The sequence below is a fragment of the Coregonus clupeaformis genome, chromosome 10 (assembly GCF_020615455.1).
Source record: "Coregonus clupeaformis isolate EN_2021a chromosome 10, ASM2061545v1, whole genome shotgun sequence".
In the NCBI taxonomy this organism is placed as follows: domain Eukaryota; kingdom Metazoa; phylum Chordata; class Actinopteri; order Salmoniformes; family Salmonidae; genus Coregonus; species Coregonus clupeaformis.
In genome coordinates, this window is record NC_059201.1 from 7771321 (window position 1) to 7799242 (window position 27922).

The following is a 27922-nucleotide window of genomic DNA, read 5'->3' on the forward strand; positions in this document are numbered from 1 at the left end:
CACTAATTATCTGTCCTTCTTTACTTAGAACAACATCACAGGTAGTCAACCCCTTAATTCGAGGTTATACCAACCAACAAAGCATTAGGAGCAATTAAAAGGCATCCCTGTTCTTGGGCCTGGAACTTTACTCTGTACACTACAGATACCAGGAAATTGAGCTGAGAATACTTCTCGGCACGCCGTGTAGCAAGGCTGAATCTGATCATACAACTATTATGTACTGTATAAAGGCATACTTCAACTGTCTAGTGTGAAATATTAGCCTTTAGATGCTAACTACTACAACTATCAACTCTATTTCCTGAGTCTACCCACATTGAGCACAGTACTGCAGGCTGCACATGTCCCTTATTATGTACTTCATGTCAAGGCCACTACTACATCAGGGAAATAGAACACTGAGGGTCAAAGCATCTTGTGGGTCGGGCTGGAGCCTTCAGAGACTCCAACCTGTCTCTTTGAATACTTTTCAAACCCAGCTATGGCTTGAGTGAAGTGAAACAGGCCTGGTTGTGGTGTGTGACAGCCAACACCATGGACCTACTGTAGCTACTAAAGAGATGAAAAGATAAGTGTTTTCTTTACTGTGTTGTGCCGTAGCTTTTTACCCAACCGTATGACATCTTCGTTTGACTGAGCAGAGATTTTAAGGGTTATCCAAATGCTAAAATGTATTTGTGTATTTTCATGTATGTCACACCCTGGCTCTGGGACTCTATATGTTGAGCCAGGGTGTGTTTATTCTATGTATTGTATTTCTGTGTTGGCCAGAGTGGTTCCCAATCAGAGGCAACGAGTGTCAGCTGTTGCTGGTTGTCTCTGATTGGGAGCCATATTTATACAGGCTGTTTCCCCACAATAGTTGTGGGATCTTGTTCCGTTTGGTTTGTTCCGTGTTGGTTGTTAACCTAGGACGTCACGTCATCGTTTGTTGTTTTGTTTATCGTGTATTCATTCAATAAAGTAATATGTTCGTTCATCACGCTGCGCCTTGGTCTACTCCGTCTAACGATCGTGACAGAAGATCCCACCATACCAGGACCAAGCAGCGTGTCCAGGAGCAGGCGGCCTGGACATGGGAGGAAGCGCCGGGAAAGGAGCTGGAGAGGTTGGCGATGGCCCAGGTGGGCAAATCGTGGTCCTGGGAGGACATGTTCGGGGGCAAAGGGCCATGGGCTAAGATTAAGGCCCTGGCGAGAGAGGAGCAACGGCGTCAACAGTGTCGTCGTCGGACGGATGAGAGGCAACCCCAGAAAATGTTTAGGGGGGGGCACACGGCATGGGCGACTGGGCAGCAGGAGGCTGCCACAGGGCGAAATGGGAGACGAGGAGAGAAGGCCACCGGGTGACGGGAGCCATTGGTGAGAGGAGGGAAGGAAGTTGTAGAGGCACGGTGAGAGGTACTGAGGTGTATTGCCAGTCCGGTCCGGCCCGTTCCTGATCCCCGTTTAAGGCCAGTGGTGTGTGTTCCCAGTACGGTCCGGCCTGTTCCTGTTCCTCGCACCAAGCCTACGGTTCGCGTCGCCAGCCCGGCCCGGCCTGTTCCTGCTCCTCGCACCAAGTCTACGGTGTGCGTCGCCAGCCCGGTCCGGCCTGTTCCTGCTCCTCGCACCAAGCCTACGGTGTGCGTCGCCAGCCCGGTCTGGCCCATTGCTGCTCCACGCACCAAGCCAGGGGTGCGCATCGTCAGCCCGGTCCGGCCCGTTCCTGCTCCACGCACCAAGCCAGGGGTGCGAGTCGTCAGCCCGGTCCGGCCCGTTCCTGCTCCACGCACCAAGCCAGGGGTGCGAGTCGTCAGCCCGGTCCGGCCCGTTCCTGCTCCACGCACCAAGCCAGGGGTGCGAGTCGCCAGCCCGGTCCGGCCCGTTCCTGCTCCACGCACCAAGCCAGGGGTGCGAGTCGCCAGCCCGGTCCGCCCGTTCCTGCTCCACGCACCAAGCCAGGGGTGCGAGTCGTCAGCCCGGTCCGGCCCGTTCCTGCTCCACGCACCAAGCCATGGGTGCGCGTCGTCAGCCCGGTCCGGCCCGTTCCTGCTCCACGCACCAAGCCAGGGGTGCGCGTCGTCAGCCCGGTCCGGCCCGTTCCTGCTCCACGCACCAAGCCAGGGGTGCGCGTCGTCAGCCCGGTCCGGCCCGTTCCTGCTCCACGCACCAAGCCAGGGGTGTGCGTCGTCAGTCCGGCACAACCCATGCCTGGGTCACCGGTGCCTGGTCAGGTACCGGTCAGCTGCTCCACACCGGAGCTGAAGCTATCCGCTCCTACGATGTCCAGTTCAGCTCCAGCCAGCGGGGCCAGACCGGACCAGGGGCGCTACGGGGGGATTATTGGAGGGTGGTGGTCTAGCCCGGAGCCGGAACCGCCTCCGAGGAGGAATGCCCACCCAGCCCTCCCCTGGTTTGTTTATGTTCAGGCGCGGTCGCAGTCCACGCCTTTAGGGGGGGGGTACTGTCACACCCTGGCTCTGGGACTCTATATGTTGAGCCAGGGTGTGTTTATTCTATGTATTGTATTTCTGTGTTGGCCAGAGTGGTTCCCAATCAGAGGCAACGAGTGTCAGCTGTTGCTGGTTGTCTCTGATTGGGAGCCATATTTATACAGGCTGTTTCCCCACAATAGTTGTGGGAACTTGTTCCGTTTGGTTTGTTCCGTGTTGGTTGTTAACCTAGGACGTCACGTCATCGTTTGTTGTTTTGTTTATCGTGTATTCATTCAATAAAGTAATATGTTCGTTCATCACGCTGCGCCTTGGTCTACTCCGTCTAACGATCGTGACAATGTAGTGCTGCTCCCTAACAACTGAAGCACGGTCGTTGCTGTAAATGAGAATGTGTTCTCAGTCAACTTACCTGGTAAAATATAGGTAAAATAAAAAATTGATCAATGAAATAAAACGTCTCTTAGCCTCAGCTCACCGTAGATAAACAGTAAAGCCACTGACCAAATGGAATCAAAAATCAAATCAAATTGTATTCATCGCATGCTTCGTAAACAACAGGTGTAGATGAACAGTGAAATGCTTACTTAAGGGCTCTTCCCAACAATGCAGAGAGAAAGGAAATTATAGAAAAATAATAACACGTAATAATAACCAGGACCATAGCTACCGGTAAGTTACAGCTAAGTGATGTCTTAGAAACAAAGAATAATAATAATAATAATAATAATAATAATAATAGAGTTGGTGCCTGACTTGGTGGTGAATGAGGAAGAAGTGTATGAGGACGAGGATGATGAGAATGAAGAGGGGAACTGGAGGAATGACTACCCAGGTGAAGACTGTGAGGATGGCAGTGACAGAGAGGAGCGCTATGGAGGGTACTGGGAAGAGGAGCACTTGGGACCGGTACCAGAGCGAGGTGATGCAGGAGTTAGATGATGACGATGGAGACAAGAATGACTCTGACTGATCTCCAACTTCAAGCACTGGTGGATGTGTTTGAGTGTCCTTTTTTACTGTGCAAGTGTTGGTGTCACGCCCTGACTCAGAGGACGCTTATATGTTGAGTCAGGGTGTGTATATTCCTTGTTGTGATTTGCTATGTTGTATTTTCTATGTTTAGATCTAGTATGTCTAGATCTATGTTGGCCGGTGTGGTTCCCAATCAGAGGCAGCTGTCGCTCGTTGTCTCTGATTGTGGACCATACTTAGGCAGCCTATTGGCACTAGTGGGTTGTGGGATCTTGTTCCGTGCTAGGTATGTTGTTTGTGTACCTTGGACTTCACGTTTCGGTTGTTGTTTTGTAGTTGTTTATTCAGTTCAAATAAACATATATGCATATCACGCTGCGCCTTGGTCTGACCCGTCCGTCAACGATCGTGACAGTTGGTGTGATTTTGTGTGAGTGTTCAAAGTGAATGTGTGGTAGATGTGTCGCACATAACTGTGGTATGCTTTGTGTGCTTCTTGTTAAACTTGTTTGTTGGTGAGATAGTTTGGACTGCGTGTTTGCATTTTGTGCATGGTAGTATGTAGGTATAAGGGTATGGTAGTGACTGTGCATCTGTAAGTCGCTCTGGATAAGAGCGTCTGCTAAATGACTAAAATGTAAATGTAATAATAATATTATTATTATTATTTGGTGGGTGCTTATATTTGTCCTATTTCAAATGGCGAGATTGCAAATGGAGAGTCGTTTTGGTCTTTTAATGGATGAACTGGTGTCAAAATAAATTGTTTCATTGCTTTTAAAAAGTGTGGTAGGGAAATGTGTGTAAAACAAAATCATGATTGAAATGAAAAGTCCACTTTAAAATGTCAGACTTGATTTGTCCTAACTAAACAAAAGTGTCTGTTAATTATAATCCACATTTTACAATGCTACTTTTTCCTGCTGTGAGAAACTGGTCAAAAATTAAGATCCTACATCTGTAAGTAGCCTCGTCTGAGCCGCAATGGCCCATAGGGCAGGAGCCCATCTCCTATTCAGGTAGCGTGAGGACCCTTTTTTACAGTCTTTGGTATGAAATGACCAGGGATCGAACCCCCAACCTTCCATTCTCAGGGCTGACACGCTAACAACAAGGCCACTGAACTAACAATGCTAGCCATCTTCGAAAGCATCTTCCAAATATTTTACACTGAACATTGGTAAAACATGACAAGGGTCCAGAGAGGATGTGGTGGCAATGGATAGTGAGCCACAATCCTGAGTCTGTGTCAGTCCACTATGCAGCCCAGATACTTGGTTTGGTATGGATCTGTGGTGGATGTTAACTTGGCAGTAGGATGGCCTTGGGTCAGATGTAATATTGAGTGATTCAAGAGAGTGTGTGTGCCTCTGAGCTTTCATACCTCGTCAGCATGTTTGTGTGTTGGTTGGCGACCCCAGTGCAGGAACTTGACACGCTCATCGCCTCGCTGAGTGAACCTGCTTTCCCCTGCCTCTCCCTTGCCTCCCCCTGCAGTCTAAAGGAGTTCACCCACAGTTTAAAGGAGGCCCCCGGCAGTCTAAAGGAGACCCTTGCGGCGCACGGTACGAGCCAACCCAGCTGGATCTGCAGGATGAGAGGCTTGCTGTTCAGTCAGGAAGGACAGGCAGTCTGCAGGATGAGAGGCTTGCTGTTCAGTTAGGAAGGACAGGCAGTCTGCAGGATACCATCATCATTCCTGTCCCCTGAGACTGACTGTTTGCTGTCCCCCCCCTCTTCTCCATCTTAACTCATCCCTTCTTCTCTCTTAGATCCCCCAGGTGAGTTACGCCTCCACGGCCCCGGAGCTGAGCGACAACACGCGTTACGACTTCTTCTCGCGCGTGGTGCCCCCGGACACATACCAGGCCCAGGCCATGGTGGACATCGTCAAGGCCATGCGCTGGAACTACGTCTCCACCGTGGCGTCAGAGGGCAACTACGGAGAGAGCGGCGTGGATGCCTTCATACAGAAGTCTCGAGAGGACGGTTAGTGGGTTCTCTGTGCTTTCGTTCTGTTCATTCATCATTCCTCTTGCCATATGAACTGAGGATGACTCAATAAAAGATGGCCCCTAGTGGTAGAGCTGACCTATTTTCCCTGGGTTTGTCTTCTGAACGTATGAGTCCATATACTGTACACATCTCACCCAAAACAACGATCTGCACCGATACATCAACAGATAAGGATATTACAGTAACGCTTCCCACAAACCTTTGAATGTGGGTGGAATACTAAATTTAGATATGGAATATATAACTTTAGTCCTAACTTGAGGTTAAGTGTTGAAGTCAATCACATCAGCCTCAAAAGCACTAAGAGAGTGTTGAGGTTAAGTGTTGAAGTCGATCACATCAGCCTCAAAAGCACTAAGAGAGTGTTGAGGTTAAGTGTTGAAGTCAATCACATCAGCCTCAAAAGCACTAAGAGAGTGTTGAGGTTAAGTGTTGAAGTCAATCACATCAGCCTCAAAAGCACTAAGAGAGTGTTGAGGTTAAGTGTTGAAGTCGATCACATCAGCCTCAAAAGCACTAAGAGAGTGTTGAGGTTAAGTGTTGAAGTCAATCACATCAGCCTCAAAAGCACTAAGAGAGTGTTGAGGTTAAGTGTTGAAGTCAATCACATCAGCCTCAAAAGCACTAAGAGAGTGTTGAGGTTAAGTGTTGAAGTCAATCACATCAGCCTCAAAAGCACTAAGAGAGTGTTGAGGTTAAGTGTTGAAGTCAATCACATCAGCCTCAAAAGCACTAAGAGAGTGTTGAGGTTAAGTGTTGAAGTCAATCACATCAGCCTCAAAAACACTAAGAGAGTGTTGAGGTTAAGTGTTGAAGTCAATCACATCAGCCTCAAAAGCACTAAGAGAGTGTTGAGGTTAAGTGTTGAAGTCAATCACATCAGCCTCAAAAGCACTAAGAGAGTGTTGAGGTTAAGTGTTGAAGTCAATCACATCAGCCTCAAAAGCACTAAGAGAGTGTTGAGGTTAAGTGTTGAAGTCAATCACATCAGCCTCAAAAGCACTAAGAGAGTGTTGAGGTTAAGTGTTGAAGTCAATCACATCAGCCTCAAAAGCACTAAGAGAGTGTTGAGGTTAAGTGTTGAAGTCAATCACATCAGCCTCAAAAGCACTAAGAGAGTGTTGAGGTTAAGTGTTGAAGTCGATCACATCAGCCTCAAAAGCACTAAGAGAGTGTTGAGGTTAAGTGTTGAAGTCAATCACATCAGCCTCAAACGCACTAAGAGAGTGTTGAGGTTAAGTGTTGAAGTCAATCACATCAGCCTCAAAAGCACTAAGAGAGTGTTGAGGTTAAGTGTTGAAGTCAATCACATCAGCCTCAAAAGCACTAAGAGAGTGTTGAGGTTAAGTGTTGAAGTCAATCACAGCCTCAAAAGCACTAAGAGTGTTGAGGTTAAGTGTTGAAGTCAATCACATCAGCCTCAAAAGCACTAAGAGAGTGTTGAGGTTAAGTGTTGAAGTCAATCACATCAGCCTCAAAAGCACTAAGAGAGTGTTGAGGTTAAGTGTTGAAGTCAGAAATAGGCAACAGTATTAATAATTAAAGAGGGCCTACACCCACTTTACATTTGGTCATTGTTCTTCTCTCACAGTCGTCAAGGAATTCAGATTTAGTGGAGTGTTTGTTGACAAACTTTGCAATGCATTACACAATCTGCCAATAGTCTCTTACCAACTCCATCGTCAAACTCCACTTATCAAAACCCAAAACACAATGCTCTCTCTATAGGCCTTTTCCCAGACATGTGGGTGTGTTTCTGTATTCAGACAAAATTGCACATAATTTAGTTAGCTTTTGTAAACAGGTGGCTGTCAGTCAGTTGAATTTTCCATTAGCAATATGTCACTTGTGCATAGCAACAACACTTGTTGTCAAGGTACAACATGTTATACGCAACTTTCAACTGCCACAGTACAAGCTCTGTAAGTTCTACAATCTTTATTGTTTCCCTACAGACCATTAACATGGAAAACAGAGCTCATCTGGATATCTCTGTGGGACAGTGTAGTGGAGAAATGTAGTCCCCTGTAAGAGGTGATTTGAAGGAGTCAGGCGCAGGAGGGTAAATCACAGAATACAGAGTTTATTCCATAGTACAAAGTTACACTGGATAGCGTCAAACAGTCCAGTGCGCAAAACAGGCGCACTGGAACAAAAACAGGCACACAGGGAAAATATACCCCGGCAATACAAAGTACACGTAGCTCAACCGAGCTACTCGCATCTCACATTCAACAATCACCCACAAGGACAAGGGGGGCAGAGGGAACACTTATATATGTACTAATGAGGTGATATGAACCAGGTGTGTGTAATAGACAAGACAAGACAAATGGAATGATGAGATATGGAGCGGCAGTGGCTAGAAGGCCGGTGACGACGAACGCCGAAGCCTGCCCGAACAAGGAGAGGAGGCAGCTTCGGAGGAAGTCGTGACATCCCCTCAAGAATTAGAACCAGCAGGAGTCAGAATCAATAAACTAGGTTTAATTCGAGGAGAGCGATCAAGGAAACAGGCAATAAGATAAATTGGTGTGTCCTAACACATTAGGTATTTCAGTACACCACAACCAGGTGTTTAACCAACAGTAGATACAGCATGTGATTATGAGTATAAGGTAGCCTACATTATGCTAAAGAATTATAGGTATATTATGCTATTATATTATCATTATAATACATTGCATATACAAAGTGTTTTTATAGAACCCAAAGAAGACACTTTACATAATGCATCAATAAGGTAGCATAATGGATTTATCATATTCCGGATGATTTTATAGCAACAGTACGTTTCACTATGACTAGCTGTCACACCTGTACAATGTTGTTCTCTGTGCGAAGAATTGCTCTGAATTTATAGGATTGTGTCAAGACTATTGAGCAAAAAGATTGATTAAGTTTTGTGTTGGAATCCACTGTCCATTTATCTCTGTCAAGCAAGCCTAAAATGTAGTTCATACAAGCTTGCCTGGTTAGCAGAATACGGACATCATTCTGCTCAACATCCACAGAAACAAATAGGGATGGGACACAGATGACACATTAAAAGAGACACAACCATTTTTATCTCTACAATAAAAACAAAAATAATAGAGAGTGAAAAAGTGACTGCCATTAGTCAACTTAAGAGCCCTCTCTCTCAATCTCCCTTCTCATTACTCCTCTCCTCCAGTCTCTCTCTCTCTCCTCCTCTCCTCCAGTCTCTCTCTCTCCTCCTCTCCTCCAGTCTCTCTCTCTCCTCCTCTCCTCCAGTCTCTCTCTCCCCCTTCTCATTACTCCTCTCCTCCAGTTTCTCTCTCTCCTCCTCTCCTCCAGTCTCTCTCTCCTCCTCTCCTCCAGTCTCTCTCTCTCCTCCTCTCCTCCAGTCTTTCTCTCTCCCTTCTCATTACTCCTCTCCTCCAGTTTCTCTCTCTCCCCCCTCCTCCAGTCTCTCTCTCTCCCCCTCCTCCAGTCTCTCTCTCCCCCCCTCCAGTCTCTCTCTCCCCCTCCAGTCTCTCTCCCCCTCCAGTCTCTCTCTCCCCCCCTCCAGTCTCTCTCTCCCCCCTCCAGTCTCTCTCCCCCTCCAGTCTCTCTCTCTCCCCCTCCAGTCTCTCTCTCCCCCTCCAGTCTCTCTCCCCCCTCCAGTCTCTCTCTCTCTCTCCCCCCTCCTCCTCACTACTCCTCTCCTCCAGTCTCTCTCTCTCCCTCCTCGCTACTCCTCTCCTCCAGTCTCTCTCTCGCTACTCCTCTCCTCCAGTCTCTCTCTCGCTACTCCTCTCCTCCAGTCTCTCTCTCGCTACTCCTCTCCTCCAGTCTCTCTCTCGCTCCCTCTCCACCAATCCAGCAGTCTCTCCCAGTCCCTCCAATGAGTATCTAAGGAGTGTCACTGTACTTGGTTGACTAAGCAGAACGGAAATTAAATGTAGGAGACCTTGGGGTGGCCTAGTCATGTCCCTGACTGTCCCTGGCTTGCACTTGGCTGGGCAGGCAGCGGTGGACTGAGACAGACTTGGCCTCAATTTACCATCCTATCACTGTCATCCCCTTGACTAAACTTTAAATCACCCAACCCACTAATCAGGGACAGTCTGGGAAGGTGTGGGTGTCATTTTGACAGTGCTAAAATTCACTGAGATGTTGCGAAATGACTGCCAACTACTTGTAGTGGAATGTATATGAAACATCTTTATGATGTCTACGACAAGTCTATAATAATCCATGGAGATTGAAATGGACACAGTATTTGCGATTCCTGCAATGCAACTGAGAGATTAAGTACCATCCCTTCTTTTTGAAGTGATCTTTGTAATGTTAACCAGACTGTTATGTCAATTTATGTGTAGTAGCCATCACATGCAGTTGGGAAAACGTCCATGATTAGAGGTATTACATTTATCTCATAGAAACTATAGATTATACATTTTAGATACCTCTCACTCGGAACAAAAATCAGTTTATTTTCAATGAAGTGTGAACCTTTACAAAAGGTTATCCAGAGGTTCTTCTAATACACTTCCCAGATAGACTTGAGCTGGATCATGTGCCAAGAGATTGAGTAGAACACTCTCTGTGTGTGTGTGTGTGTGTGTGTGTGTGTGTGTGTGTGTGTGTGTGTGTGTGTGTGTGTGTGTGTGTGTGTCGGGAGGCAGTGAGAGGCTTTTTTGTGTAATAAATGTATAAAATGCTGACAGGTCGGGACACAGGCAGGGCACGGCAGTGGTAGTAAAGTGTAGGCTATTAGGGCCAAACCTGTGGAGAGCCAACTTTGACCGCAAACTAGACACCCCTCTTTGGCGCAGAGCTTTTGATTACTGTGGAACCATGCCTTAAGAGATGTCATCTATCAAGTTAATGAAACACATTGTCAATAAAGGCCCTAACGAGATTCCAGCTAGCCATTAGGACGGAGTCACTGTCTGCGTGTGTGCAGAATCACATGTTGTGCCCAGGGTTCTTTCAGAACATTTTCAGAATGAATATAGAAACATAAATAAGCAACTGAAGCTTTGATAGAGGTCAATATGGGGATTTTTTGTATTCACACACAATTTAGCCAGAACTCACATGGAATGACACAAATCGGTAAACAATGAATATAAAATAAATTCAGATAAACTGGACACCTCATATCTCCCTAGAAAACAAATCACCCAATGAGGCAGTCTGTAACCTAATCCACCATAAATCCATACAACAGATTGGAACATCACAGAGGGAGAGCTAACTATCAAGGCAGTCTGTAACCTAATCTACCATAAATCCACACAACAGATAGCTGCAGACTCTGTGATGTTCCATATGACCTTTTACTCTATGACCTTTTACTCTATGACCTTTTACTCTCAACCCCTCACCCTACGCGCTGGTCATTCATGTCTTTATTTATGGTCAGAGATTAGACTATTGTCCTCCAGATGTGTCCTGTTGTAGTTCGTTTAGACAATGACATGCCTGTGCTTAAATTGGGCCAGACGGACGGAACAGCCACCCTCAGCCATCTCCTGACTGTACCTTTCAGGCATCTTTATGACAGAGTGAATGACCGTGCCTCTCAGGTATCTCTATGACAGAGTGAATGACAGTGTCTCTCCGGCATCTCTATGACTGTGTCTTGACAGATGACATGCTGGTAGAGACACAGTAGAAGCCAAGTAGATGGAAATGTGTGATTGTTTTGTCCTCGGTTTTGAGTAGACTTACCAGGGTTGTGGTCAATTCCATTTAATTTCCAGTCAATTCAGAAAGCAGACCCAATTCCAATTATCTTTAATGCTTTTCCATGAAAAGAGTTTGGAATGAGTTCTGAATTGACAGGAATTTAAATGGAATTGACCCCAACCCTGATACTGACCAAGTATTTCGCTACATCCGCAATAACATCTGGTAAATATGTGTACGTGACCAATAAAATTTGATTTGAATTTGATTGACATTAACCTCTACGGGATCGGTGTCCTGTATACGGGACGGTTGAGCTATCGTGCGCTAATGTGATTAGCATGACTGTTGTAAGTAACAGCAAACTTCCCAGGACATAAACATGTCAAATATGGGCAGAAAGCTTAAATTCATGTTAATCTAACTGCGCTGTCCAATTTACAGTAGCTATTACAGTGAAAAAAGACAATGCTATTGTTTGAGGAGAGTGCACAACAACAAAAAACGTATCACGGCAACTGGTTTGATACATTCACCTCTGAAGGTAAATAATGTACTTACATTCAGTAATCTTGCTCTGATTTGTCATCCTAAGGGTCACAGAAATAAAATGTAGCATAGTTTTGTTCGATAAAATCCATTTTTATATTCAAATTTTAGTTCTCATTTACAACTGCGGCCTGGCCAAGATAAAGCAAAGGAGTGTGATAAAAACAACAACAACACAGAGTTACATATGGGGTAAAAAAAACGTACAGTCAATAACAATAGAGAATCTATATACAGTGTGTGCAAATGTAGTAAGTTATGGAGGTAAGGCAATAAATAGGCCATAGTGCAAAATAATTACAATTTACAACACTGGAGTGATAGATGTGCAGAAGATGATGTGCAAATAGAGATTCTGGGGTGCAAATGAGCAAAATAAATAACAATGTAAATAACATGGAGATGAGGTAGTTGGGTGGACTAATTACAGATGGGCTGTGTACAGGTGCAGTGATCGGTAAGCTGCTCTGACAACTGATGCTTAAAGTTAGTGAGGGAGATAAGTGTCTCCAGCTTCAGAGTTTGTTCCAGTCATTTGCAGCAGAGACCTGGAAGGAATGGTGGCCAAAGGAGGTGTTGGCTTTGGGGATGACAAGTGAGATATACCTGCTGGAACGTATACTATGGGTGGGTGTTGCTATGGTGACCAATGAGCTAAGATAAGGTGAGGATTTGCCTAGAAGTGATTTATAGATGAACTGGAGCCAGTGGGTTTGGCGACGTATATATAGTGAGGGCCAGCCAACGAGAGCGTACAGGTCACAGTGGTGGGTAGTACATGAGGCTTTGGTGACAAAACGGATGGCACCGTGATAGACTGCATCCAATTTGCTGAGTAGAGTGTTTGAAGCTATTTTGTAAATGACATCGCTGAAGTCAAGGATCGGTAGGATAGTCAGTTTTAGGAGGGCATGTTTAGCAGCATGAGTGAAGGAGGCTTTGTTGCGAAATAGGAAGCCGATTCTAGATTTAACTTTGGATTGGAGATGCTTAATGTGAGTCTGGAAGGAGAGTTTACGGTCTAACCAGACACCTAGGAATTTGTAGTTGTCCAAATATTCTAAGTCAGACCCGCCGAGAGTAGTGATTCTAGTCGGGCGGGCGGTTGCAAGCAGCGTTCGATTGAAGAACATGCATTTAGTTTTACTAGCGTTTAATAGCAGTTGGAGGCTACGGAAGGAGTGTTGTATGGCATTGAAGCTTGTTTGGAGGTTTGTTAACACAGTGTCCAATGAAGGGCCAGATGTATACAAAATGGTATCTTCTGCGTAGAGGTGGATCTGAGAGTCACCAGCAGCAAGAGCGACATCATTGATATACACAGAGAATAGAGTCGGCCCAAGATTTGTACACTGTGGCACCCCCATAGAGACTGCCAGAGGTCCAGACAACAGGCCCTCCGATTTGACATATTGAACTCTATCTGAGAAGTAGTTGGTGAACCAGGAAAGGCAGTCGTTTGAGAAACCAAGGCTATTTAGTCTGCCAAAAAGAATGCAGTGATTGACAGAGTCAAAAGCCTTGGCCAGGTCGATGAAGACGGCTGCACAGTACTGTCTTTTATCGATCGCGGTTATTATATCGTTCAGGACCTTGAGCGTGGCTGAGGTGCACCCATGACCAGCTCGGAAACCAGATTGCATAGCGGAGAAGGTACGGTGGGATTCGAAATGGTCGGTGATCTGTTTGTTAACTTGGCTTTCAAATACTTTCGAAAGGCAGGGCAGGATGGATATAGGTCTGTAACAGTTTGGATCTAGAGTGTCACCCCCTTTGAAGAGGGGGATGACCGCAGCAGCCTTCCAATCTCTGGGGATCTCAGACGATACGAAAGAGAGGTTGAACAGACTAGTAATAGGGGTTGCGATAATTTCGGCGGATAATTTTAGAAAGAAAGGGTCCAGATTGTCTAGCCCAGCTGATTTGTAGGGGTCCAGATTTTGCAGGTCTTTCAGGACATCAGCTATCTGAATTTGGGTGAAGGAGAAGCGGGGGGGGCATGGGCAAGTTGCAGCGGAGGGTGTAGAGCTGTTGGCCGGTGTAGGGGTAGTCAGGTGGAAAGAATGGCCAGCCGTAGCAAAATGCTTATTGAAATTCTCGATGATCATAGATTTATCGGTGTTGACAGTGTTTCCTCGCCTTAGTGCAGTGGGTAGCTGGGAGGAGGTGCTCTTATTCTCCATGGACTTTACAGTGTCCCAAAACTTTTTAGATTTAGTGCTTCAGGATGCAAATTTCTGTTTGAAAAAGCTAGCCTTTGCTTTCCTAACTGATTGTGCATATTGGTTCCTGACTTCCCTGAAAAGTTGCATATCGCGGGGGCTGTTCGATGCTAATGCAGTACGCCACAGGATGTTTTTGTGCTGGTCAAGGGCAGTCAAGTCTGGGGTGAACCAGGGGCTATATCTGTTCTTAGTTCTGAATTTCTTGAATGGGGCATGCTTATTTAAGATGGAGAGGAAAGCACTTTTAAATAACATCCAGGCATCCTCTACTGACGGAATGAGGTCAATATCCATCCAGGATACCCAGTCCAGGTCAATTAGAAAGGCCTGCTCGCTGAAGTGTTTTAGGGAGCATTTGACAGTGATGAGGGGTGGTCGTTTGACCGCGGACCCATTACGGATGCAGGCAATGAGGCAGTGATCGCTGAGATCCTGGTTGTAGACAGCGGAGGTGTATTTAGAGGGTAAATTAGTCAGGATGATATCTATGAGTGTGCCTATGTTTACGGATTTAGGGTTGTACCTGGTAGGTTCCTTGATAATTTGTATGAGATTGAGGGTATCTAGTTTAGATTGTAGGACGGCCGGGGTGTTAAGCATATCCCAGTTTAGGTCACCAAGCAGTACGAACTCTGAGGATCGATGGGGGGCAAGCAATTCACATATGGTGTCCAGGGCACAACTGGGGGCTGAGGGGGGTCTGTAGCAAGCAGCAACAGTGAGAGACTTATTTCTGGAAAGGTGGATTTTTAGAAGTAGAAGCTCAAACTGTTTGGGCACAGACCTGGATAGTATGATAGAGCTCTGCAGGCTCTCTCTAAAGTAGATTGCAACTCCGCCCCCTTTGGCAGTTCTATCTAGACGTAAAATGTTGTAGTTCGGGATGGACATTTTTTAATTTTTGGTGGCCTTCCTAAGCCAGGATTCAGACACTGCTAGAACATCAGGGTTGGCAGAGTGTACTAACACAGTGAATAACTCAAACTTAGGGAGGAGGCTTCTGATGGTAACATGCAAAAAGCCAAGGCTTTTACGGTTACAGAAGTCAACAAATGATAGCGCCTGGGGAGTAGGAGTGATAATGGGGGCTACAGGGCCTGGGTTAACCTCTACATCACCAGAGGAGGAATAGAATAAGGATACGGCTAAAGGCTTTAAGAACTGGTCTTCTAGTGCGTTGGGTACAGAGAATAAAAGGGGCAGATTTTCGGGCATTGTAGAATAGATTCAGGGCATTATGTACAGACAAGGATATGGAAGGATATGAGTACAGTGGAGGTAAACCTAAGCATTTTGTAACGATGAAAGCGATAGCATCACTGGAGGCACCGATTGAGTCGGTCTCCGCGTGTATGGGGGGTGGGACAAAGGAGCTATGTGAGGCAGGTTGAGCAGGACTGCGGGCTCTACAGTGAAATAGTACAATAAGAACTAACCCAAACAGCAATAGGCACGGCATATTGACATGGGAAAGAGGCATAATGCAATCACAGGTGATATTCGAGAGAGCTAAGACAACAACTGGTAATGGCGACAAAAGTTTGGGCTGAGGCTAAACAGATAAACAGGATGGGATACCGTGTAAAGGAACAGTCCAGCAGGCATCAGCTGTGTAGCTGAGTGATCATAAGGTCCAGTGAACAGCAATAGGTGAGTCCGGGAGCAGTTCGTAGGCTACTACAGCACAGGCGAGCAGGAAGCATGGCTGTTGATTGCGTGTGCTAGCGGGCCGGGGCTAGCAGATGGATCTTCGTGGTCGTCGCAACGGGAAGCCTGTTGAAACCACATCAGACGATTACGTCGGCAGACCAGTCGTGATGGATCGGTGGGGCTCCGTGTCAACACTAGGAGGTCCCGTCCGGTTGACAGAGAGGTAGATAGCCGGGAGATGGGCTCGTGGCTAGCTCAAGGCTAACTGGTGCGTGCTTCAGACAGTGGTGATTAGCCAACAACAACAACAGCCATTCGGTTGCATCTAGCTAGTTGCGATGATCCGGTGTTAAGGTCCAGTGATTCTGGCAGAAAATCTGATATGCTCTGGGTCGATAGCACGCTGTGCAGACTGGCCAATAATTGTCCAGGCTAGAGCTGGCTGGTATGTAGTGCAGGCCACGGACAGTGGTGAAGACGGCTAATAGCAAGTAGCTAGTTAGCTGGCTAACTGACTAGTTGTTTCAGTCAGAGGTTCTTGATAAAAGGTATAAAGAAATAATAGAATCCGTTCCACATTGGGTGAGGCAGGTTGCAGGAAAGTATATTTAGTTAAAGGATGGAAAAGTGAGACAAAAAAATTAATAAAAATAAAGCTATTTACACGAGGACACAACAGAACACACGACCGCACTGCTACGCCATCTTGGCTACGCCAAATGTAGGAACTGGGTTCTACAGTTTGAACCCCTGCTATCTCTGGCTCCACACCCACCCCGCCCGGCCATCTAGATGTGTGAAAGGTAGTGTATAAAGCTAATGATCCATCATGTATGACATTCCTGGAAGTGTGTCAACTTACAAAAATGATATGGTAATACATAATGTATGTGCTCTATAGGTATGTACTTGAAAATGTATCAATTGACCAATTCGGCACATTCGGGCAGACTAGAGAAGTCCCCTGTAGCTCAGTCGGTAGAGCATGGCGCTTGCAATGCCAGGGCTGTAGGGTTTGTTTCCGACGGGGGGCCAGTATGAAAATGTATGCACTCTGCTAAATGACTAAAATGTAAAATGTAGATGCAATACTGGACTATTTTGTAACGCTTCACTGGATCAATCTGAAACTTTGCGCACACACTGCTGCCATCTAGTGGCCAAAATCTAAATTGCGCCTAAACTGCAATATTATAGTGGCATTTCTCTTACATTTCAAAGATGATAATAAAAATAAATTTTTTTTTAAAAAGCATGTTTTTTTGTTTGTATAATTTTTTACCAGATCTAATGTGTAATATTCTCCTACATTAATTTCACATATTCACAAACTTCAAAGTGTTTCCTTTCAAATGTAAATGTAAATGGTATCAAGAATATGCATATCCTTGCTTCAGGTCCTGAGCTACAGACAGTTTGATTTGGGTAAGTCATTTTAGGCGAAAATTAAAAAAAAAGGTCAGATCCTTAAGAGGTTAATATGACTCAGGAAAGTAAAAGTCATATACACGTAGATGTGGAATGACTGATTGAATCAACAGCAGTAGAACAGTAAAAGTAACTGTGTGTTCTACATGGGGAAAGGCTCAGAGAAAGTTGGAGGGAAGAAAGAATGTTAAATGTCCACTGGATGTTTAATTTATCTTGAAGTACCCTGAGGAGGCTGCACAAATTGGCCACAAAAGACGTTGTGAATGACTATAGATAAGGTTAGCGTCAGCTAAGCTAATATATGACTATAATTTTGTGGGAGAGATCAACATTACGAGGGCTCCCAATCACTCGGCTGCTCCATCGTGTGCCCAGGAATTCAGTTTTGATTCGATTTGTGGTTACCAAATTGCGTTTACCAACAGGAGAGGCAATCAATTTGGAGGGGAAGAGCAGAAAATGAAACGTATTAAAGGGTAGAAAATTAATGAGATAATTGGAGAATCCAAACATGGAATGGTGATAAAACTCTGAAACATCCTGGCCACTGGGACAATGATAATGGAAACAAGAATTGGAGTAGCGCGTGTGTGTGTGTGTACGCGTGTGTGTTTGTACTGTATGGATGCATGCGCACGTCTTTGTGGCTGAATGGCTTGTAGGCGGAAGTGACTAAATGTTTTCCATTGCAACAATAACTCATTAAGGAAAGGTTTTTTAGTGAAACGGAATCAGAAGATTATGGAAATTGATCAACTCATGCAGCTAATCTGGATTACAATTCTATGGTTCCAACTCCTTCTCATTAGAACAAATTGAGAGTAAACGGGATCAGATTTAGAGCTTATACTAATCGACTTCGAATGTCTTCATATCGTTAATCAAGCAGGACAATTCGGATATCATTTGCATTATTATGAAACTTTTTTTTTTACATGTAACTGAAATACTTAAAGGATATCTGTATATTTTTTGTCATTTTGTAATTATGTAATATTCTATAATACTAACATAATATTCTGTAATATTCCCTAATACTACAAAAATACTTCTGTACATTTGATCCGAGAATATACTATTAACTAAATGTAAAGACAATGTCCATTGAAGGCCACGAGTTTGCTGGAAAGCGGAGTTATTGAAATTCTTACAGTGGTCTTGACTGGGGGAAAATGCAATTCCTATACAGCCTGAACACTGCCAGGGGATCTAACGGTAATAGTTAATACTTCTCCAAAAATGGTACTGGTTTGAGTCATTACAATAACTTCCTTTGTTTCAGTTGGGTTGTTTAAATGGTAATTCAACATTAACTTGTTGTCAGTGCTGAGAAGTTGAAGAGGACATACCCGTCCTCTGTTGCTTTCCCTATAGGAGGGGATATAAGCCTCCTACAGAATAGCCATGAATTACCTTGGAACACAGATCCTTTGTCTACAGTACACAACAAGGTCTGGGATCAATTCCATTCCAGTTCCATTCTATCAATACAGGAAGGGAATTCAAATTCTATTCATGCTTTGAAAACCCCTTTATGAAGATAAATGGAATTTTTCCCATTCATGAATTGAATGTCAATGCATCTCCTGAATGGAATAAATTGAAATGGGATTGACCCTAACCCTGATGCATAATCCCTACAGGGTGAAGATAAATTCTACGTCTTCTACTCCCCCATTGTGTGACAAAACCTCCACTATATTGTGATTGGGCTTTGAAGGTCTGAGAGGGGTGCAACAAGTGGCCTATAATGGGAAACTAAGTACTACTGCCATACCCATAACCATACATTCCCAATCTCCTCTTATCGGGTATGGCTGGATGAAAGCCCCTGTTAAGTGGGAAAAAAACAAGTCAAAAGATCTACTGTGGCTTGCGAAAGTATTCACCCCCCTTGACATTTTCCCTATTTTGTTGCCTTACAACCTGGAATTAAAATAGATTTTTTGGGGGGTTTGTATCATTTGATTTACACAACATGCCTACCACTTTGAAGATGCAAAATATATTTTATTGTGAAACAAACAAGAAATAAGACAGAAAAACAGAAAACTTGAGCTTGCAAAACTATTCACCCCCCCGCTGCCACCACCATGCTTCATTGTGGGGATGGTGTTCTCGGGGTGATGAGAGATGTTGGGTTCAATTTTAGTCTCATCTGACCAGAGTACCTTCTTCCATATGTTGGGGAGTCTCCCACATGCCTTTTGGCGAACACCAAACGTGTTTGCTTATTTTTTTCTTAAAGAAATGTTTTTTTTCTGGCCACTCTTCCGTAAAGCCCAGCTCTGTGGAGTGTTTGAAGTGGTCCTATGGACAGATACTCCGATCTTCGCTGTGGAGCTTTTCAGCTCCTTTAGGGTTATCTTTGGTCTCTTTGTTGCCTTTCTGATTAATGCCCTCCTTGTCTGGTCTGTGAGTTTTGGTGGGCGGCCCTCTCTTGGCAGGTTTGTTGTGATGCCATATTCTTTCCATTTTTTAATAGTGGATTTAAATGGTGCTCCGTGGGATGTTCAAAGTTTCTGATATTTTTTTATAACCCAACCCTGACCTGTACTTCTCCACAACTTTGTCCCTGACCTGTTTGGAGAGCTCCTTGGTCTTCATGGTGCCGCTTGCTTGGTGGTGCCCCTTGCTTAGTGATGTTGCAGACTCTGGGGCCTTTCAGAACAGGTGTGTATATACACTGAGATCATGTGACACTTTGTGCAATCTCAGGTGGACTTTATTTAACTAATTATGTGACTTCTGAAGGTAATTGGTTGCACCATATCTTATTTAGGGTCTTCATAGCAAAGGGGGTGTATACATATGCACGCACCACTTTTTCGTTATTTATTTTATAGAATTTTTTGAAACAAGTTATTTTTTCACTTCCCCAATTTGGACTATTTTGTGTATGTCCATTACATGAAATCCAAATAAAAATCCATTTAAATTACAGGTTGTAATGCAACAAAATAGGAAAAACGCCAAGGGGGGTGAATACTTTTACAAGGCACTGTATCAGGACCTCGTTGTGCAGCAGCACAAATGGAATAAATGTAAGCACCTGAAGCCCCATTATGGATGAGCACATGAATCAGTATCCCCAGTAGCCTGTGTGGAGAGAAATGAATCAACATGAGAGGTATTGTCACAAGCAGATGGCTCACACCTCCACTAAGAGACCCTGATGTGAGTCCTTGGCCCCTTGCAACAATGGGAACCCGACCTCTCAGCAAATTTACATAATAATTATTCTGCAGTGTTCACCACTGTCAGACATTTCCAACTATTAAAAAAATCCCCAGGCTTCTTGTAATGAGGGACAAATGTAATTTTGTTTCTGCACGAGGACCTTGAAGGGTCAATTTGGAAGTAGCATGGAAGAGGGGCAGAAGGAGACGGGGGAGGCAGCGGGGAGACAGGGGGAGAGGCAGGGGGAGGGAGGCAGCGGGGAGACAGGGGAGAGGCACGGGGAGACCAGGGGAGGGAGGCAGCGGGGAGACTGGTGGAGACAGGGGGAGACGGGGGAGGCAGGGGGAGCGGAGAGGCAGGGGGAGACCAGGGGGAGGGAGGCAGCGGGGAGAGGGGAGGCAGCGGGGAGACCAGGGGGGAGGCAGAGGGAGACTGGTGGAGACGCAGGGGGAGACGGGTGGAGACGCAGGGGGAGACGGGTGGAGACAGGGGTAGAGGCAGGGGGAGACCAGGGGGAGCGGAGAGGCAGCGAGGAGACCAGGGGGAGAGGCAGGGAGAGACCAGGGGGAGACTGGTGGAGACAGGGCGAGAGGGGAGGCATCGGGGAGATGAGAGGGAGACAGGGGAGACAGGCTGCCGTCACATGTGACACATAGGATAGATTGTAGCCTGGTGCCCACGAAAAAACCATCACAAACCATGACTTGGTGGATGAACAATCTTCCAACACAGCTATCTGAAATCACTCAAACCTTAACTACGGAAACTGGATTCAGAAGAAAAAAAACATTCACATTTAATGCAGTTTCATTAATAAGATTTCCATAAGGTAATAGGTTGCACACTGAGATACAAATAGTATTGCGATTGGTCTATTAGCGCTGATGAGGTCGGGCTGACGTTTGAACTCAGGGCTCAACAGAGGATTGATTGAATGGGGTGTAGAGAAATAAACAGCTTTAGCTTAGAGCTGTCTGTAAGGATTCCCACTTTCACCTTCATTGGAAGAAACCTGCACTCAATTTCTAAACAATTATTCAGGTTTTACGAAAATGATGAACCTGGAAGAAAAGCCCAAATTATTCTGACATATGCAATATTCTATTCACTGTTGATGGATTAGGAGTTGATGGATTTCAGCATCACAACAAAAGCAGTCAAAATAGATTGTTGACTTTTTCCTCAAAACAGGAACAAACAAGATGCTCAATTCAACCATTTTGGATGGAATACTTTAATGTTTATTTCCCAGCTATCATCAAATCAAATGTGATTGGTCACATGCGCCGAATACAACAAGTGTAGACCTTACAGTGAAAGGCTTACTTACAAGCCCTTAACCAACAATGCAGTTTAGAAAAAAAAGTAAAAAAAAAGAAATAACAAATAATTAAAGAGCAGCAGTAAAATAACAGTAGCGAGGCTATATACAGGGGATACCTGTACAGAATCAATGTGCGGGGGCACAGGATAGTTGAGGTAATTGAGGTAATATGTACATGTATGTAGAGTTAAAGTTACTCTGCATAGATAATAAACAGAGTAGCAGCAGTGTAAAAGAGGGGTTGGGTGGGGGGACAATGCAAATAGTCTGGGTAGCCATTTAGGAGTCTTATGGCTTGTGGGTAGAAGCTGTTAAGAAGCCTTTTGGACCTAGACCTGGTGCTCCGGTACCGCTTGCCGTACGGTAGCAGAGAGAACGGTCTATGACTAGGGTGGCTGGAGTCTTTGGCAATTTTTAGGGTCTTCTGACACCACCTGGTATAGAGGTCCTGGATGGCAGGAAGCTTGGCCCCAGTGCTGTACTGGGCCGTACGCACTACCCTCTGTAGCAGTTGCTATACCAGGCGGTGATGCAACCAGTCAGGATGCTCTCGATGGTGCAGCTATAGCACTTTTTGAGGATCTGAGGACCCATGTCAAATTTAACAGTCTCTTGAGGGGGAATAGGCTTTGTCGTGCCCTCCTCATGACTGCCTTGATGGTTTGGACCATGATAGTTTGTTGGTGATGTGGACACCAAGGAACTTGAAGCTCTCAACCTGCTCCACTACAGCCCTGTCGATGAGAATGGGGGCATGCTCGGTCCTCCTTTTCCTGTAGTCCACAATCATCTCCTTTGTCTTGATCACGTTGAGGGAGATTTTGCTATCGTGGCACCACACAGCCAGGTCTCTGACATCCTCCTTATAGGATGGGTCCGGGTTAGAGTCCCTCTCCTTGAAAGCGGCAGCTCTACCCTTTAGCTCAGTGCGGATGTTGCCTGTAATCCATGGCTTCTGGTTGAGGTATGTACGTACGGTCACTGTGGGGGTGACGTCATCAATGCACTTATTGATGAAGCCAGTGACTGATGTGGTGCACTCCTCAATGCCATCGGAAGAATCCCGGAACATATTCTAGTCTGTGCTAGCAAAACAGTCCTGTAGCTTAGCATCTGCGTCATCCGACCTCTTCTTTATTGACCGAGTCACTGGTGCTTCCTGCTTTAGTTTTTGCTTGTAAGCAGGAATCAGGAGGATATAATTATGGTCAGATTTGCCTAATGGAGGGCGAGCTTTGTACGCATCTCTGTGTGTGGAGTAAAGGTGGTCTATAGTTTTTTTCCCCTCTAGTGGCACATTTAACATGCTGGTAGAAATGAGCTAAAAACGGATGTAAGTTTCCCTTCATTAAAGTCCCCGGCCACTAGGAGCGCCACCTCTGGATGAGCGTTTTCCTGTTTGCTTATGGTCTTATACAGCTCATTGAGTGCAGTCTAAGTGCCAGCATCGGTTTGTGGGGGTAAATAGACAGCTATGAAAAATATAGATGAAACCTCTCTTGGTAAATAGTGTGGTCTACAGCTTATCATGAGATACTCTACCTCAGGTGAGCAAAACCTTGAGACTTCCTTAATATTAGATTTTGTGCACCAGCTGTTTACATATATACACCGACCGCCACCCCTTGTTTTACCGGAGGCAACTGTTCTATCTTGCCGATGCAGCATAAACCCCGCCAGCTGTATGTTATCCATGTCGTCAATCAGCCACAACTCGGAGAAACATAAGATATTAAAAAATGTTATGTCCCGTTGGTAGGATATTCGTGATCGTAGCTCATCTATTTTGTTATCCAATGATTGTACATTGGCTAATAGGACTGATGGTAGAGGCAGATTACCCGCTCGCCGCCGAATCCTTACAAGGCACCCCGACCTACGTCCCCGATATCTCCGTCTCTTTCTCCTGCGAATGACGGGGATTTGGGCCTTGTCGGGTGTCTGAAGTAAATCCTTCGCGCCCGACTCGTTAAAGAAAAAATCTTCGGCCAGTACGAGGTGAGTAATCGCTGTCCTGATATCCAGAAGCTCTTTATTGTCATAAGAGACAGTGGCAGAAACATTATGCACAAAATAAGTTACAAATAACGCGAAAAAACACACACAATAGCACAATTGGTTAGGAGCCCATAAAAACGGCAGCCATCTCCTCCGGCGTCATCATCCTTCTGTTAGGCTATCTGTGAGGAGTTGCAGCCAACTTGGCACCCAGGCATTTCTGATTGTTCCCCTTTGGCTTTACACATCACAGTCTCGTTTTTATGTGGGACTGTTTCAGCCAAAACAGATGCACATAAACAGTAGACCCCTCGCTGCTTCATGATAATGTGTTGCTATCTATCAGTCTCCTAGACAAGCAGCAGGAGGCTGTGGCAGCATTATAAAATGTAATCCTTTCTGCCAGTACAGAAAGAGATACCGGCATAGCTATTTTAGTGGCAAGAAGGGAAAACAAACTTGAATTTGATTGTTGCTGTTTAAAAGTTTAGCGTAATTCTCCTGTTCTCTTTGCCAGTATCAAAACTCAGTCAAAGAGAGGTATGCCACTTTCTCTGCTAAATTCATCTGAACGCCTTGCTTGGCTGGAGTTCAAGTATTTAAGTGTTATTGGAGACATTATGCTGGAGTCTAAGTAATGGAGGCTCTGCAAGAGTGTTTCCAATTTGATTTTGAATGAGGCGCACGGCAAGAGTGATTGAGTCTGGCAGGAATCACAGGATACAATTCTGACATAATGTCACTTTGACTCAGGACGTGTCATTCCCCTTACCAATGACAATGCGCTGAACAGAACCTGCTAAAAAGAACAGGGAGAGGGGTTGCGAAATGAGAGAGAGAGAGAGTTGTTGAAAGTTGCAGAGAGAAACAGTTCTAACTTTCAGAGTTATCTAACATTGTGAGACTTGGCACTTTGGAATTGATTTTGGCAGGACGTTACCATAGCAAAGGGGTAAAGCTAGGAGGACTGATAAGATAAATTATCAGTGTACTGTACTATACAGTGCCTTGCAAAAGTATTCATCCCCCTTGGCGTTTTTCCTATTTTGTTGCATTACAACCTGTAATTTAAATGGATTTTTATTTGGATTTCATGTAATGGACATACACAAAATAGTCCAAATTGGTGAAGTGAAAAAAACAACTTGTTTAAAAGAATTTGAGTATCTGTCCATAGGACCACTTTAAGCCATACACTCCACAGAGCTGGGCTTTACGGAAGAGTGGCCAGAAAAAAGCCATTGCTTAAAGACAAAAATAAGCAAAGACGTTTGGTGTTTGCCAAAAGGCATGTGGGAGACTCCCCAACATATGGAAGAAGGTACTCTGGTCAGATGAGACTAAAATTGAGCTTTTTGGCCATCAAGGAAAATGCTATGTCTGGCGCAAACCCAACACCTCTCATCACCCCGAGAACACCATCCTCACAGTGAAGCATGGTGGTGGCAGCATCATGCTGTGGGGATGTTTTTCATCGGCAGGGACTGGGAAACTGGTCAGAATTGAAGGAATGATGGATGGCGCTAAATACAGGGAAATTCTTGAGGGAAACCTGTTTGTCTTCCAGAGATTTGAGACTGGGACAGAGGTTCACCTTCCAGCAGGACAATGACCCTAAGCATACTGCTAAAGCAACACTTGAGTGGTTTAAGGGGAAACATTAAAATGTCTTGGAATGGCCTAGTCAAAGCCCAGACCTCAATCCAATTGAGAATCTGTGGTATGAGTTAAAGATTTATGTACACCAGCGGAACCCATCCAAGTTGAAGGATCTGGAGCAGTTTTGCCCATTCCCAGTGGCTAGATGTGCCAAGCTTATAGAGACATACCCCAAGAGACTTGCAGCTGTAATTGCTGCAAAAGGTGTCTCTACAAAGTATTGACTTTGGGGGAGTGAATAGTTATGCACGCTCAAGTTCTGTTTTTTTGTCTTATTTCTTGTTTGTTTCACCGAAAATATTGTGCATCTTCAGAGTGGTAAGCATGTTGTGTAAATCAAATGATACAACCCCCCCCAAAATCAATTTTAATTTCAGGTTGTAAGGCAACAAAATAGGAAAAATGCCAAGGGGGGGTGAATACTTTTGGAAGCCACTGTAAGGAAAGATTGTGTAGATAAGGGTACTATCTTGCTAGTTAAAAGCACCAAAGGTAAATTTGCAAGGTCTGTATTCGTCAATGAGTAGTCACATAAAATCCTACTCTAGCATGAATACCATCAACCTTCAAGACCTTACACTTTGCTCTTGTACTGTCAACATATTTGAAACACACAGGTGACCCTTTTAAAGATTGTGTTTACTGAGGCAGAGTGTTAGTGTGAGGGCTAGTTGAACAGAGGGCACACAACTGAAATCAATATAGCAGCTATCATGATTTGCTGGGTTTATTAATGGGTTGGCCCCAAGCTGGCAAAGAGAAAAACACTCACTTGCATTTAGGCAATGCTCCAGCTCCTGTGGCCTTCAGTTCCCTATCAATCATTTAGGTGCACATTTTTCTCAGATGCTCCCAGCAATGATCTAGCAACTTCAATTCAGCTCAATCAATGAATGGGATCAATTATGTGACAAGGCTGCCAGGATAAACAAATGATCAAGCATGGGTCATAGTCTAAAATCTGGCAGCGTTTTGCACAACTCCCTCTCTCTAGGCCCAATAGCATTTTCATGAATATTCATTAGAATTAGGGACTAGTAGTGCACAATTAACTAACAGTGCCAAGGAAAACGCCTTAAGGCCTGGGATCTTCGCAGTAAGATAGAACACATTGGTGTCTATAGCAGTGAGATAAATACTAAGAGCTCAATTCATTCACACTGGCATTGCATGTCTAGCACATCGTGTGGTCAAGCATCCTCTGGACATCACCACCACCATTCAATGCTTCAATTAGAGAAGGGGTCTTCAACCTTTTCTTGCCCAGGGACCCCCTACCAGACAAACCGGTGACCCAGCGACCCCCATCATACGTTAACACATTTACATTACATTTAAGTTATTTAGCAGACGCTCTTATCCAGAGCAATTAGGGTTAAGTGCCTTGCTTAAGGGCACAGACAGATTTTTCACCTAGTTGGCTCGGGGATTAGAACCAGCGACCTTTCGGTTACTGGCACAACGCTCTTAACCACTAAGCTACCTGCCGCCCCATGATAATGGCAAGGAGAAGTAATCAACATTTTAAAAGTGAATAGATTTGGTAGATAGATTTTCATTATTTTAACCTCCCCATATTATAATTGGAAGAGGAAGTGTAAACTCTAACATAGCCTATTAGCTAGAAAGGTAACTCCAAAACACATGTTCACTAAGAGCTGCTGTTTAAGCAAAGGTTAGACATGTGGGGCTGGAAAGTAATGAAGGGAAATATATTTTAAAAAAGTATGTATGTATGTATGTATGTATATTTGCGAGAAAAAACAAACATATGGGGGATTGGAAGTGATGAAGACAATTACATTGATGGAAGTTACAATCTGAAATATTAAAGCTGATCTAACCCTAAAAAATAAAAAAATAAAAAAATAGTTAGCCATGTGTTCGCAAACATGTACAGTACCAGTCAAAAGTTTGGACACACCTACTCATTCAAGTGTTTTTCTTTATTTTTTACATTGTAGAATAATAGTGAAGACATCAACACTATGAAATAATACATATGGAATCATGTAGTAACCAAAAAAGTGTTAAACAAATCAAAATATATTTTATATTTGAGATTCTTCAAATAGTCACCCTTTGCCTTGATGACAGCTTTGCACACTCTTGGCATTCTCTCAACCAGCTTCACCTGGAATGCTTTTCCAACAGTCTTGAAAGAGTTCCCAAATATGCTGAGCACATGTTGGCTGCTTTTCCTTCACACTGCCGTCCGACTCATCCCAAACCATCTCAAATGGGTTGAGGTCGGGGGATTGTGGAGGCCAGGTCATCTGATGCAGCACTCCATCACTCTCCTTCTTGGTGAAATATCCCTTACACAGCCTGGAGGTGTGTTGGGTGATTGTCCTGTAAAAAAAAAAATGATAGTCCCACTAAGCCCAAATCAAATGGGATGGCGTATCGCTGCAGAATGCTGTGGTAGCCATGCTGTTTAAGTGTACCCCCACACCATAACACCTCCTCCTCCATGCTTTACTGTGGGAAATACACATGTGGAGATCATCCGTTCACCCACACCGCGTCACAAAGACACGGCGGTTTGCACCAGAAATCTCAAATTTGGACCAAAGGACAGATTTCCACCGGTCTACTGTCCATTGCTCATGTTTCTTGGCGCAAGCAAGTCTCTTCTTATTATTGGTGTCCTTTAGTAGTGGTTTCTTTGCAGCAATTCAACCATTAAGGCCTGATTCACACAGTCTCCTCTGAACAGTTGATGTTGAGATGTGGCTGTTACTAGAACTCTGAAGCATTTATTTGGGCTGCAATTTCTGAGTCTGGTAACTCTAATGAACTTATCCTCTGCAGCAGAGGTAACTCTGGGTCTTCCAT

The 27922-nt window shown here is 44.7% G+C and overlaps 1 protein-coding gene across 1 annotated transcript in view; it reads left to right on the forward strand.

The window, feature by feature from the left end:
• Positions 1-5183: 5183 nt before the first annotated feature.
• Positions 5184-27922, forward strand: part of LOC121574923 (metabotropic glutamate receptor 4-like) — a 126056-nt gene continuing 103317 nt past the window's right edge. Inside the window, exon 1 of the mRNA XM_045222838.1 lies at positions 5184-5401. Within this exon, the coding sequence (XP_045078773.1) occupies positions 5290-5401 (112 nt within the window). The 5' untranslated portion in view covers positions 5184-5289. The remainder of the gene's footprint in view (positions 5402-27922) is intronic.